Source organism: Mobula hypostoma, chromosome 8, assembly GCF_963921235.1.
Source record: "Mobula hypostoma chromosome 8, sMobHyp1.1, whole genome shotgun sequence".
Classification (NCBI taxonomy): Eukaryota; Metazoa; Chordata; class Chondrichthyes; order Myliobatiformes; family Myliobatidae; genus Mobula; species Mobula hypostoma.
Genome location: NC_086104.1, coordinates 3355528 through 3371163, shown reverse-complemented (window position 1 = coordinate 3371163; position 15636 = coordinate 3355528). Strand labels below are relative to the sequence as shown.

The following is a 15636-nucleotide window of genomic DNA, read 5'->3' as shown; positions in this document are numbered from 1 at the left end:
TGTGCCACATGCTAGAGAGTGCAAGAATAGCATATTAATACATGGCTGAGGGAGTGGAGTAGGGGGAAGGGCTTTGTGTTCCTGGATCATTGGGGCCTTGTTTGGGGGAGGTATGACCTGTGTGAAAAGGATGGGTTGCACCTGAACCCAAAGGGGTCCAATATCTCAGCATGCAGTTTCATAGAGCTGTTAGGGAGGGTTTAGACTAATTTGGCAAAGAGTGGGAACCTGTGTGATAGGGCTGAGGAAGGGGAAAATAGAAATAAATCAAAGGTAGTGTGCAACAGAGATGATAGGAAGGACAGGCAGGAGATGAGGCATAATCACAGCCAGTGGGACGATTTACAACAGCAAGCAACAAATACAGGACTGGAAGTGTTAATTTGAATGCACGCAGCAGAAGAAATAAAACGGATGATCTTGAAATTCAGCTACAGATTGGCAAATATGACGCTGTGGTAATCTTTGAAACTTGGCTAAAGGATGGCTATCATTAGGAGTGAATGTCCAAGGATATATGGTGTATCGGAAAGATGTTAGTAGGCAGAGGGAGTGATGTGGCCTTGAGTATAAGAAATAATATTAAATCATTAGAAAGGGATGTGGGCTAGTGGCGCAGTGGCATCTGCACAGGACTTTGGGGCAGAAGGTCCCGAGTTCGAATCCAGCCGGCTCCCGTGCACGCTTTCCATTCGTGCTGGGTTGAGCGTCAAACTAGCAACTCGGACTCGTAAAAAAGAAATTGCCTGCTACAGAAACATCAACAGCAAACTGTCTTGAGTTTAAAGGCAATTTCTCTCTCTTCTTTCATTAGAAAGGGATGACATGGGATCGGAAGGTGTAGAGTCTCTACGGGTTGAGTTAAGAAATAGCAAGGGTAAAAGGACCCTAATGGCAATTTTATTCAGGCCTGCAAACAGCAGCCGGGATGTGGATTACAAATTACAGCAGGAGATAGAAAAGGCGTGTCAGAAAGGCAATGTCATGATAATCGTTGGGGATTTTAACATGAAAGTGGATTGGAAAAACCAGGCCAATACTGGACCGCCAGAGAGAGAATTTGTAGAATGTCTAAGTGATTCCTTTTTAGAACAGCTTGTTGTTGAGCCCACTAGGGGATCATCTCTGCTGGTTTGGATGTTGTGCAATGATCTGGAGTTGATAAGAGAGCTTAAGGTTAAGGAACCCTTATTGAACAGTGATCTCAACGTGATCAGGTTCACTTTAAAATTTGAGAAGGAGAAACTAAATTCGAATGTGTCGTTATTTCAGTGGAATAAAGGAAATTATGATGACATGAGAGAGGAACTGGCCGAGGTTGACTGGAAGGGACATTTGCAGGAAGAACAGCAGAGAAGCAATGGCTGGAGTTTCAGCGAAAAATGAGGGAAGTGCAAGACAGATATATTTCAAATAAGAAGAAATTTTCAAAGGGAAGAAGGACACTACTGTGGCTGACATGTGCAGTCAGAGCCAAAGTAAAAGCGGAAGAGAGGGTATACCAGAAAGCCAAAGCTAGTGAGAAGATAGAGGATTGGGAAGCTTTTAACAACTTGCAGAAGGAAACTAAAAAGATGTATTATGAAAGGAAGCTGGTGACTAATATCAAAGAAGATACTAAAAGCTTTTTTAAGTATATAAAGGGTAAAAGAGAATTGAGTGTAGATATAGGACCAATAGAAAATTATGCTGGCAGAGGAACTGAATGCGTATTTTGCATCAGTCTTCACAGTGGAAGACATCTGCAGTATACCAGACATTCAAGAGTGTCAGGGAAGTGAAGTATGTGCAGTGAAAATTACGACTGAGAAGGTGCTCAGGAAGCTTAATGGTCTGAGGATGGATAAATGTCCTGGACCTGATGGAATGCACCCTCGGGTTCTGAAGGAAGTAGCTGGAGAGATTGCGGAAGTATTAACAATGATCTTTCAAGAATCAATAGATTCTGATATTGTACCGGATGACTGGAAAATTGCAAATGTTACTCCGTTATTTAAGAAGGGTGGGAGGCAGGAGAAAGGAAACTATAGACCTGTTAGCCTGACATCAGTGGTTGGAAAGTTGCTGGAATCGATTGTTAGGGATGAGATTATGGAGTACCTGGAGGCACTTGAGAAGATATGCCAAAGTCAGCATGGTTTTCTGAAAGGAAGATCCTGCCTGACTAACCTACTGCATTTTTTGAGGAAATTACAAGCAGGGTAGACAAAGGAGATGCAGTGGATGTGGTGTACTTAGATTTTCAGAAGGCCTTTGACAAGGTGCCGCACAGGAGGCTGTTTAGCAAGATAAGAGCCCATGGAATTACAGTGAAGTTACTAGTATGGGTGGAGCATTGGTTGATTGGCAGAAGGCAGAGAGTGGGAATAAAAGGGTCCTATTCTGGCTGGCTGCTGGTTATCACAGGAGTTCCACAAGGGTCGGTGTTGGGACCGCTGCTGTTTATGATGCATGTCAATGATTTGGACTATGGGATTCATGGATTTGTGGCTAAATTTGTCAATTATACAAAGATAGACGGAGGAGCGGGTAGTTTTGAGGAAACAGAGAGCCTACAGAGAGACTTAGATAGTTTATCGAAATGGGTAAAGAAGTGGTAAATGAAATACAATGTTGGAAAGTGTACGGTCATGCACTTTGATGGAAGAAATAAACAGGCAGACTATTATTTAGATGGAGAGAGAATTCCAAATGCAGAGATGCAAAGGGACTTTGGAGTCCTTGTGCAGGATACCCTGAAGGTTATTAACCTCCAGGTTGAGTCTATGGCGAAGAAAGCGAATGCAATGTTGGCATTCACTTTTAGAGATACTGTATAGAATGCAAGAGCAGAGATGTGATGCTGAGGCTCTATAAGCTACTTATGGGACCACACTTGGAGTACTGTGTGCAGTTTTGGGCTCCTTTTTTTTGGAAAGGATATGCTGATATTGGAGAGGGTTCAGAGAAGATTCACGAGAATAATTCCAGGAATGAAAGAGTTACCGTATGAGGAACATCTGGCAGCTCTTGGACTGTATTCCCTGGAGTTCAGGAGAATGAGGGGGGATCTCATAGAAACATTCCAAATGTTAAAAGGCCTGAAATGTTTAGATATGGGAAAGTTATTTCCCATGGTAGGGGATTCTAGGACAAGAGGGCACGACTTCAGGATATAAGAAATGTCTCGGGTCTTTTAAGAGACTCCTGGACAGGTATTTGGAGCTCAGAAAAATAGAGGGCTATGGGTGACCCTAGGTAATTTCTAAGGTAAGAACATGTTCGGCACAGTTTTGTCAGCGAAAGGGCCTGTATTGTGCTTTAGGTTTTCTATGTTTCTATTTAGGACAGAAATGTGGAGAAATTACTTTAGTCAGAGGGTGGTAAATCTGTGGAATTTATTTTGTTACGAACTGAAACGTTTTAGAAACAAACCAACAGCAATAGAGTTCACACTGAGGTCTGGATTTTTCCACATTCATACGATAGGGGTGTTGCTTAATCGGTTTGGCATCCCCAACATCCACATCATGTGACGTGACTGTGGTTCGATTCAGAACATCAGGAAATAAATTTTTAAACTTCAAAATTAATTCTTTCATTTGTTGTCTTTGTTGTGGTTGGTTGTAGGTGTGCCAACTTGTTATCAATATTTTGTAAAACAACCGAGTTCACTAACCTAGCTGGGACCATGTTTGGCTTACGAGCAGTCTCAGACGAGTCATTTATTTCATTCCCAGTGTATTCAGTCTCACTGCGGCTGTCAACAGCCACCACAGCTGCTGGATGTGTCTCACCGAAGGTCATTTTCTCATAATAAGGCTTCATCATATTGATATGATAAAGCTGTGTTTTTTGTTTACAATCAGGTGTTTTTATTATGAAATTCACATCATTAACCTGTCACGTACCCCGTGACGGGATAAAGAAACCAGCAGAAATAGAAAACACTTTGGAGTCCAGTATTGCTATAAACTACTAATATTTGTTAGTAACTACACAATACAGTAATATCAATGTAAATAAATCACACAGGTTAGCAATGATTATATATAAAAGTAAGTGTGAAATATATATGTATGAAAAACCAAGCTTCTTTAAGTCTAGGGGTAAAAAGATACAGTCTTACGATGTTGAGTAAAGTTCAGTTCAGTTCGTGGTATTGAGTTGAGTAGTGATGGAGAGAGAGAGAGAGTTGAGTCTTCAGGTGAGCTGATGCCGTCGATCTTCTCGTCGTCCTCCGAAATCCTTTACAACTCACCGACTGTGTCTTTAACCAGGGGGACCGGTTTTCCTGTGGTGGAGCTATCACCCCAGCAAGGGTGGACACATAGACAACTCCCCACCAGTCAACCCCTTCTTCACCACTGGAATAGCACTTTGGATCGATCCGCCTGATCAGTGCTCCAAAACCCACTTTCTCTGCGGGCACAACAATGCTCATTCAGTGTCCAGATCATGTGTCTGAGGTCTGTATCATCTGACCTCCTATGTATTTCACCAGGCTGAGCATCACCTATCATTCAAAGAGTCCCTCCTTCCTTTGTCTATAAAGGAAATGCACAAGCAGGCAACAAGTCCTTGAAGAAATATCAACAACCTGCTAAAAATCATAACATTGAGTGTCCATTAAATAACACTGCCTTCGGTCACCATAGCAACTTATGAGATGCTCGGTGCTGTCTCCAAACCCAACTCAGTAGAAATCCAAAGTTGCTTCTAATGCCTTAAAGTCACAGTCCAACCATTGATCTTCATCTCTCTCTCTCTCTCTCTCTTCAAACAGTTAATAGGGGCACTCCTGGATCCCCTCAGAAACCTGAGATTCAATCACATAAGGACCTAAAAATCTCGCCTGAACTTGTAGGTAACAGAGTTAAAACCTTATCTCCTACTTGAAATTTTCTCAGACAGGCTTTTTTATCAAACCAGTGCCTCGTTTTCTTTTGAGAATTCTTTAAGTTTTGTCTCGCTATACTACAGGCTTAGCGTAGTTTATTTTTGAACTTCAAAACATAGTCTAACAAGTTAACATGTACATCCCCATCTATCCACTGTTCCTTTAACAAGGTCAAAGGTCCCCTTACTCTATAACGAAATACCAGTTGAAAGGGGCTAAAGCCCAGTGATTCCTGTACCGATTCTCTTGCTGCGAACAAAAGCAAATGGACACCTTCATCCCAGTCTTTTTCCTTTTCAAAACAGTATGTCTTAATCATTGTTTTGAGGGTAGAATGAAATCTTTCTAAAGCCCCTTGTAGTTCCAGATAGTATGCAGATGATGTAATTTACTCCTCTCCCAGTTCACAAAATACCTGCTGAAATAATCCTGCAGGAAACATAAAGTTGTGGTGGTAGGGGATTTTAATATTCCATATATTGATTGGGACTCCCAATCAGTGACAGAAGTTTGTGTAAGGGAGCACTTTGGTTCCAGTGATCATAACACCATTAGTTTCAACTTGATCATGGACAAGGATAGATCTGGTCCTAGGGTTGAGGTTCTGAACTGGAAGAAGGCCAAATTTGAGGAAATGAGAAAGGATCTAAAAAGCGTCGATTGGGACAGGTTGTTCTCTGGCAAGGATGTGATCAGTAGGTGGGAAGCCTTCAAAGGAGAAATTTTGAGAGTGCAGAGTTTGTATGTTCCTGTCAGGATTAAAGGCAAAGTGAATAGGAATAAGGAACCTTGGTTCTCAAGGGATATTGCAGCTCTAATAAAGAAGAAGGGGGAGTTGTATGACATGTATAGGAAATAGGGAGTAAATAAGGTGCTTGAGAAGTACAAGAAGTGCAAGAAAATACTTAAGAAAGAAATCAAGAGAGCTAAAAGAAGACATGAGGTTGCCTTGGCAGTCAATGTGAAGGATAATCCAAAGAGTTTTTACGGGTATATTAAGAGCAAAAGGATTGTAAGGGATAAAATTGGTCCTCTTGAAGATCAGAGTGGTCGGCTATGTGCGGAACCAAAGGAAATGGGGGAGATCTTAAATAGGATTTTTGCGCCTGTATTAACTAAGGAAAATGGCATGAAGTCTATGGAATTAAGGGAAACAAGTAGTGAGATCATGGAAAGTGTACAGATTGAAAAGGAGGAGGTCCTTGCTGTCTTGAGGAAAATTAAAGTGGATAAATCCCTGGGACCTGACAGGGTGTTCCCTCGGACCTTGAAGGAGACTAGTGTTGAAATTGCAGGAGCCCTGACAGAAATATTTAAAATGTCGCTGTCTACAGGTGAGGTGCCGGAGGATTGGAGAGCAGCTGATGTTGTTCCATTGTTTAAAAAAGGATCGAAAAGTAATCCGGGAAATTATAGGCCGGTAAATTTAACGTCGGTAGTAGGTAAGTTATTGGAGGGAGCACTAAGAGACAGAATCCACAAGCATTTCGATAGACAGGGACTTATTAGGAAGAGTCAACATGGCTTTGTGCGTGGTAGGTCATGTTTGCCCAATCTATTGGAGTTTTTCGAGGAGGTTACCAGGAAAGTGGATGAAGGGAAGGCAGTGGATATCGTCTACATGGACTTCAGTAAGGCCTTGGACAAGGTCCCGCATGGGAGGTTAGTTAGGAAAATTCAGTCACTAGGTATACATGGAGAGGTGGTAAATTGGATTAGACATTGGCTCAATGGAAGAAGCCAAAGAATGGTAGTAGAGAATTGCTTCTCCGAGTGGAGGCCTGTGACTAGTGGTGTGCCACAGGGATCAGTGCTGGGTCCATTCTTATTTGTCATCTATATCAATGATCTGGATGATAATGTAGTAAATTGGATCAGCAAATTTGCTGGTGATACAAAGATTGGAGGTATAGTAGACAGTGAAGAAGGTTTTCGGAGCCTGCAAAGGGACTTGGACCAGCTGGAAAAATGGGCTGAAAAATGGCAGATGGAGTTTAATACAGACAAGTGTGAGGTATTGCACGTTGGAAGGACAAACCAACGTAGAACATACAGGGTTAATGGTAAGGAACTGAGGAGTGCAGTGGAACAGAGGGATCTGGGAATACAGATACAAAATTCCCTAAAAGTGGCACCAGAGGTAGATAGGGTCGGAAAGAGAGCTTTTGGTACATTGGCCTTTATTAATCAAAGTATTGAGTATAAGAGCTGGAATGTTATGATGAGGTTGTATAAGGCATTGGTGAGGCCGAATCTGGAGTATTGTGTTCAGTTTTGGTCACCAAATTACAGGAAGGATATAAATAAGGTTGAAAGAGTCCAGAGAAGGTTTACAAGGTTGTTGCCGGGACTTGAGAAACTCAGTTACAGAGAAAGGTTGAATAGGTTAGGACTTTATTCCCTGGAGCATAGAAGAATGAGGGGAGATTTGATAGCGGTATATCAAATTATGATGGGTATAGATAGAGTGAATGCAAGCAGGCTTTTTCCACTGAGGCAAGGGGAGAAAAAAACCAGAGGACATGGGTTAAGGGTGAGGGGAGAAAAGTTTAAAGAGAACATTAGGGAGGGCTTCTTCACACAGAGAGTGGTGGGGGCATGGAATGAGCTGCCAGATGAGGTGGTAAATGCGGGTTCTTTTTTAACATTTAAGAATAAATTGGACAGATACATGGATGGGAGATGTATGGAGGGATATGGTCAGTGTGCAGGTCAGTGGGACTAGGCAGAAAATGGTTCAGCACAGCCAAGAAGGGCCAAGAGGCCTCTTTCTGTGCTGTAGTTTCTATGGTTCTATGTAAAATTAGTAAAACATTTGATGAGAGCGCTTGACACAGTTTCAGCTTTGAAATTTCTGAGAGGTATGGCTTCCGGGAATCTGGATGCAGTACACATGATAGCTATCAAATACTGATGGCCAGCTTTAGCCTTCAGCAATGGGCCAACACAATCCACAATAACTTTAGAAAAAGGTTCACCGAATGCAGGTATAGGCTGGTGTGGGGCCACTGGAGTAACCTGATTCGGTTTACCCACAACTTGACAAGTGTGACAAGCACTGCAAAACGTCACAACATTTTTCCTCTAATTAGGCCAGTAAAATTCTTTCATAATCTTGTTTACAGCTTTATTCACACCAAGATGGCCACCTAAGGGCATACTGTGGGCCGAAGTTAAAATTCGGTTCCTCTAAACTTTAGGAACTACAACTACAACAGGTAGTCTCCACTTCCTCATTAATACTCCATCCTTCATGTAATACCCTACTGGCACTTTCTTAATCTCATCATCTGAGAGAGTTTGTTCTTTTAAAGCTTCAATCTCAGGGTCTCAATTCTGTTCTGTTATAAACTCCCTCCTCCTGATCTTTCTCATCACAAAGTCTCTCACAGGTCGTCACCACCTGAATCCCGATTTTGGCTGTCATGGGTAGCAGAATCATGCTGCACAGAACTATCTGCATTGACTGACTTCTTAGCCATACTTTGAGTTACTGTGCAGGAGGGGTAAATGTTAGAATCCATCTGTGGGTCATCAGTGGTTGGCTTAGTTGTCAGCTGCACTGCAGTGGCATCTTTACCATCTGCCAGGTCATTCCCTAACAGCAAAGTAACATCTTCCACCGGTAAACTGGAGCATAGTCCTATCTTAACAGGTCCAAAAAGCAACCCTGACTGTAAAGTTACTTTGTGCAGAGGTACAAGAACAACGTCACTCCCAATGCTTTTAATAAGATTTACCTCACTAGTGTCAGTCTCATCACCAAACTTTAGAACACTATCCAATATAAGTGACCGAGAAGCCAGTATCTTGAACAATTTTCTCTGGTACCAGGGTTGACCCTTTCTTTACTGTCACAAACCCATCTGACATAAAATGATCAAATTCTTTCCTAACTCGGTCAGACCTCTCACTACTTAACTGAGCCTCATCAGAATTTGCAGAACCCTGGAGGTTTATAGGTGTTTCACAACTCTGAATACAAGCATTTAGGACTGCCTCCTTTTCCTTCTTCTTCTTCAGGATGGAACAATTAGCCATAACATGACCAGCTTTTCTACAATAGTAACAAGTAAGACCAGAATATTTCTCCTTCACTCGCTTCCCTTCATCCTTACTTTTGTCATTAGTCCCAGATTTAAGTTCTGGTTTACTCTGGTTATCCCTGCTACTCTTTTGGAAGCTCTTACTTGGAGTAAACTTAACCTCGTGGGCTAAAGCATACTCATCTGCTAATTTAGCAGACTCCTGCAAAGTGGCAGCATCATTTTCATCTAAATATGTCTTTATGTCATCAGGGACACATCTTTTAAATTCTTCAATTAAAACCAACTCTTTCAAGTTGTCTAAATCATCAGCCATATTCTTAGATGTGCACCATCGGTCAAAACACACAAACTTGTCACAAACAAATTCCACATAAGTCTGATTCACAGATTTCCTCAAATTTCTAAACCTTTGCCTGTAGGCTTCTGGAACGAATTCATAGGCTTTAAGCACAGCCTGTTTCACTGTCTCGTAATTAGCTGCATCTCCAATTGACAAAGCTGAGTCAGCTTGTTGAGCCTTACCCCTGAGTAGATTCTGTAACAAAAAAGACCAGCTTTCTTTCGGCCACTTTTGACTCTCAGCCACCTTCTCTTTTCAATCTTTTTATTATTTTCAGCATCATATACATTACAGAAAAATAGATACAGAGAAATTGGGATTACATAATTGAAAAAATACAAATATAACCTCAATTGACAAATAATTCATGAGCCTCCCAAAATCTCAGAAAGTACTGCTCTAATATAGGGAAATATATGATAAAATGGGAAAAATATCATGAAAAAAGAGGAAAAAATTTCCTCCAAAAAAAGAAAAAATCTAAACCAAATAAAGAAAAACTTGCAGTTTTGGTCCCCTAATCTGAGGAAAGACATCTTTGCCATAGAGGGAGTACAAAGAAGGTTCACCAGATTGATTCCTGGGATGGCAGGTCTTTCATATGAAGAAAGACTGGATGAACTGGGCTTGTACTCGTTGGAATTTAGAAGATTGAGGGGGGATCTGATTGAAACGTATAAGATCCTAAAGGGATTGGACAGGCTAGATGCGGGAAGATTGTTCCCGATGTTGGGGAGGTCTAGAACGAGGGGTCACAGTTTGAGGATAGAGGGGAAGCCTTTTAGGACCGAGGTTAGGAAAAACTTCTTCACACAGAGAGTGGTGAATCTGTGGAATTCTCTGCCACAGCAAACTGTTGAGGCCAGTTCATTAGCTATGTTTAAAAGGAAGTTAGATATGGCCCTTGTGGCTACAGGGGTCAGGGGGTATGGAGGGAAGGCTGGGTTCTGAGTTGGATGATCAGCCATGATCATAATAAATGGCGGTGCAGGCTCGAAGGGCCGAATGGCCTACTCCTGCACCTATTTTCTATGTTTCTATGTTTCTATGTTAAACTAACAAGAAGAAAAAGAATGGGTTATTATGATACCTCAGATAAGACCATTAGTGTTGTTAACTCCGCTCCTCTCCCCGTATATAGAATAACAAAGTAGAATTGGAAAGGGTCAAATTACATCATATGAAAGTACTGAATAAATGGTCTCCAAATCTCTTCAAATTTAATAGAAGGGTCATAAATAACGCTTCTAATTTTTTCTAAGTTTAAACAAGCCATCGTTTGCGAATACCATTGAAATGTAGGAGGAGGATTAATCTCTTTCCAATTCAGTAGTATGGATCTTCTAGCCATTAGTGTAACAAAAGCAATCATCCGACAAGCTGAGGGAGTCAGATGATGTTGTTCTATCACTGGTAAACCAAAGATAGCAGTAATAGGATGGGGTTGTAAATCAATATTCAAAACAGTTGATATATCAAAGATATCGTCCCAGTATTTCTTCAGCAAAGGGCATGACCAAAACATGTGAGTTAACAAAGCTGTCTCAGAATGACATCTGTCACATATAGGATTTATATGAGAGTAATAGCGAGCTAATTTATATGAGCTCTGTGTACTACTTTAAGTATCAACGCGTGTTTAGCGCGTATAGAAGAAGAATTAACTAATTGAAGAATTTTTTCCCATTTCTCAATAGGTAAAGTAAGCTTAAGTTCCCTTTCCCAATCATTCTTGATTGAATTTGATACATCTGGATTTATTTTCATAATCATATTATAAATAATTGCTATTGAACCTTTCTGAAAAGGATTTAAGTCTAAAATTCTTTCCATTATATCCAATGAGTATGAAATCAGAAAGGTAGTAAGAACAGTATTTAAAAAGTTTCTAATCTGTAAGTATCTAAAGAAATGGGATCTAGGTAAATTATATTTATTAGATAGTGGTTCAAAAGACATGAAACAATTATCTAAAAGTAAATCAGAAAAACATATTATACCTTTATTTTTCCAGACTAGATAGGCTTGATCCAAAAAAGAGGGTTGAAAAAGAAAATTAAGTAGAATAGGGCTTGTTAAAATAAATTGATTCAATCCAAAAAATTTTCGAAACTGAAACCATATTTGAAGAGTATATTTAACTATTGGGTTATCCATGTTTGTTCACTTTAGAAAAATCAGAAGGAAGTGGAGACCCTAAAATAGAACCTAATGAAAACTCTGAAATGGATTTACATTCAAGATTAACCCATTGTAGACTTGAAACTGTATCCCAATTCCATGTCCAAAATTTTAAGTAACGAATATTAATTGCCCAATAATAAAACCTAAAGTTCAGCAATGCTAAACCATCCTCCTTTTTGGGCTTTTTTATGTATCTTTTACCTAGTCGAGGATTTTTATTCTGCCATATATATGAAGAAATTTTTGAATCAACATTATCAAAAAAGGATTTCGAAATAAAGATAGGCAATGCTTGAAATAAATATAGAAACTTAGGTAAAATCATCATCTTGACAGCGTTGATCCGACCAATTAAAGCACCTTCTCATAATGCTGGAGGTATTTATCAACCTCAGCTTCATTAAATGGAGGGACCAATTTAACTTCCCGACTGGCCACAAACTTCTCAGCAGCGTCAAAAACTAGACCCCTTTGCTCGAGCTTATCTAACTTCTCTAAGTCAAACCTCCTTTGTTCTCCTGCCTCCTCAGCTTCAAAATGCCTTTTTTTCCTTCTTCCCTCTGTTTGTCTTTTTCCGCAGCTTCTAATCTAAGTCTCTCTCGGTCGAACCTTAATTGGTCCAGCCATAACTGGAGCTCAGGGGGCAACTGGCTTACTTTCAGGCAACAGTTCTAATACCTCAGCATCAAATTTCCTCAAAGGAATATAGTACTCAGCTACCTTCCTCTGAATCTCTGGCTTTCTCATAGACCGTTTTATCAAAACAAGTCTCAGCATTTTTGCAATAGCCAACAATTCATCTTTTCTGGCGTCCCCTAATCTCCCAGGGTCTGGCACTTCCAGAAATACCTCAATATCCATTACTGCTGATTTCCACATACAAGTAAATCAAAAAGGAATTCCCCAATCAAATCGAAAATTAATCAATCAATAAGCCCCCAAATTTGTTCATATCCTGGACGCGGGCCCCAATTTTGTTACGAACTGTAACATTTTAGAAACAAACCAACAGCAATAGAGTTCACACTGGAGACTGGTTTTGATGTTAAAACCACTATTTATTAGTATCTACTTATAATATAGCAACTTAAACAAGATAAACAAAAGTTAACAGTGTTATGTGTTTGTCTGTGTAAATATAACTCCCAAACTATTGAGCTCGGGGGAACAAGGCTTAAAGTCTTGAGATGGTAAAGTAGGAAAGTTCAGTTCATCCACAGAATAAATGGTAAAAGAGAGATTTTTGTAATCCAGGGTAAATGTAGAGAGAAGGCAGTTACGTCGAATTCCACAGGTTTCACAATGGTGATTAATAAATATCAGTTGTTGAAGATCCTCCATCGAGCCGTTCCAAATCCACATACAAATTACCACCAGAGTGAGCTGTCACAGGGATGTCGCCTTCAAGGGGTTACCACATAACATACCCAGGCAAGGGTTAACTTCGAGTGGTCCCACAGGACATTCCTTAATCCACTCCTATGGATTATATGGAGTGACAGCCACACATTCGATGTGCACTGGATCGATGATCAACCCGCCCTTGTGGGTGCAGCAGAGTTCCAAATCCCCAGCTTTGACAAGCTGGAGCTGCTACTCTTTTCCAGGTTCGCTCTTCTCTCTCTCTTCTGACTGTGACTGTCTGTCCTTGTTTTAAAGGTAAACAAGCTGCAAGTTAGTCAGTGAACAACCTCATAGTCCTGCCTCACTGAAGTGCTCTTTTAAAGTGACAGTCCACTGTAAACAAAACCTATGGGTTCATAACGGTCGCCACAAGCGGCTGTGGAGTCCAAGTCACTGGGGGCATTGATGGCAGAGATAGATAGGTTCTTGATTAGCCAGGGCATCAAAGGGTATGGGAAGAAGGCACAGGGGTGGGGATGACCAGAAGAATTGGATCAGCCAGGAGATTTATCCACTCTCAGATCATTAAGCTTCCTGAGCACCTTCTCAGTCATATTTTTCACTGCACATAGTTCACTTCCTTGACACTGTTGAATGTCTGGTTTACTGCAAATGTCTTCCAATGTGAAGACTGATGCAAAATACACATCCTGTTCCTCTGCCATCTCTGCATCTCTCGTTACAACATCTCCAGTATCATTTTGTATTGGTCCTTTATTTACTTGAAGAAACTTTAAGTATCTTCTTTGATATTAGTCGCCAGCTTCCTTTCATAATCCATCTTTTCCTTCCTAATCACCTTCTTAGTTTCCTTCTGCAAGTTTTTAAAAGCTTCCCAATCCTCTATCTTCCCACTAGCTTTGGCTTCCTTGTATGTCCTCTCTTTTGATTTTACTCTGGCTCTGACTTCACTTGTCAGCCACAGTAGTGTCCTTGTTCCATTTGAAAATTTCTTCTTATTTGGAATATATCTGTCTTGCACTTCCCTCATTCTTCGCTGAAACTCCAGCCATTGCTCCTCTGCTGTTCTTCCTGCTAGTGTCCTCTTCCAGTCAACCTTGGCCAGTTCCCCTCTCATGCCATTGTAATTTCCTTTATTCCACTGAAACCTACCGACAAATTGGAACTTAGTTTCTCCTTCTCAAATTTCAAAGTGAACCCGATCATGTTGTGATCACTGTTTAATAAGGGTTCCTTAACCTTAAGCTCCCTTATCACCAGCAGATCATTGCACAACACCCAATCCAGCACAGCTGATCCCCAAGAGGGCTCAGCAACAAGCTGTTCTAAAAAGCCATCCATTAGACATTCTATTAAGTTCTCTCTCTTGAGGTCCAGTACTGACCTGGTTTTCCCAATCCACTTTCGTGATAAAATCCCCAACAATTAACATGACATTGCCTTTCTGACACGCCTTTTCTATCTGCTACTGTAATTTGTAATCCACATCCTGGCCGCTGTTTGGAGGCCTGTATACAACTGCCATTAGGTTCCTTTTACCCTTGCCATTTCTTAACTCAACCGATAGAGACTCTGCACTTTTAGATCCTATGTCATCCATTTCTAATGATTTAATATTATTTCTTATACACAGGGCCAAACCATCCCCTCTGCCTACTAACCTATCTTTCCGATACACTGTATATCCTTGGACATCCACTTCCAATGGCAACCATCCTTCAGCCAAGTTTCAGAGATGGCCACAACGTTACACTTGCCAGTCTGTAGCTGAGTTTCAAGATTGTTCATTTTATTTCTTATGCTGCGTGCATTCAAATATAACAGTTTCAGTCCAGTATTTGTTGCTTTCTGTTTTAACTGCACCACACCTCTATTGCTCTGTAACTCATCCCACTGGCTGTGATTATTTCCGTAGTTGAGGAGCCCCAAAGGTATTTACAATTCTCAAGATGAGGCCTCACCAGCGCCTTATAAATCCTCAGCATCACTTCACTGTCCTTGTATTCTAGACCTCTTGAAATGAATGCTAACATGGTATTTGCCTTCCTCTCCACAGACTCAAACTGCAAGTTAACCTTTAGAGTGTTCTGCACTAAGACTCCCAAGTTCCTTTGCATCTCAGATTTTTGGATTTTCTCTCCGTTTAGAAAATCATCTACACATTTATAGCCTGCGCAGAGTGCATGACCTAACATCTCCTAATATTGTATCTTATTTGCCACTCTCTTACCCATTGTATTAATTTGTCTAAGTTCTTCTGCAGTCTACCTGTTTCCTCAATAGCACCTGCCCTCCACCAATCTTCATATAAAACATAAACCTGGCAAGTAAGCCATCTATTCCGTCATTTAAATTATTGATATACAGCATTAAAAGAAGTGGTCCCAACACCGACCCCTGCGGAACACCACTAGTCACTGCCAGCCAACAAGAAAAGGATCATTTTATTCCTAAACAACAGGAATTCTGCAGATGCTGGAAATTCAAGCAACACACATCAAAGTTGCTGGTGAACGCAGCAGGCCAGGCAGCATCTCTAGGAAGAGGTACAGTGGACGTTTCGGGCCGAGACCCTTCGTCAGGACTAACTGAAGGAAGAGTGAGTAAGGGATTTGAAAGTTGGAGGGGGAGGGGGAGATCCAAAATGATAGGAGAAGACAGGAGAGGGAGGGATGGAGCCAAGAGCTGGACAGGTAATTGGCAAAAGGGGATACGAGAGGATCATGGGACAGGAGATCCGGGAAGAAAGACAAGGCGGGGGGGGACCCAGAGGATGGGCAAGAGGTATATCCAGAGGGACAGAGGGAGAAAAAGGAGAG

The 15636-nt window shown here is 41.0% G+C and overlaps 1 protein-coding gene across 1 annotated transcript in view; it reads right to left on the bottom strand.

Moving 5' to 3' along the window:
- LOC134350665 (uncharacterized) overlaps positions 1–3786 on the bottom strand; it is a 74516-nt gene extending 70730 nt beyond the window's left edge. Inside the window, exon 1 of the mRNA XM_063056170.1 lies at positions 3659–3786. Within this exon, the coding sequence (XP_062912240.1) occupies positions 3659–3786 (128 nt within the window). The remainder of the gene's footprint in view (positions 1–3658) is intronic.
- Between the last annotated feature and the right edge of the window lie 11850 nt (positions 3787–15636).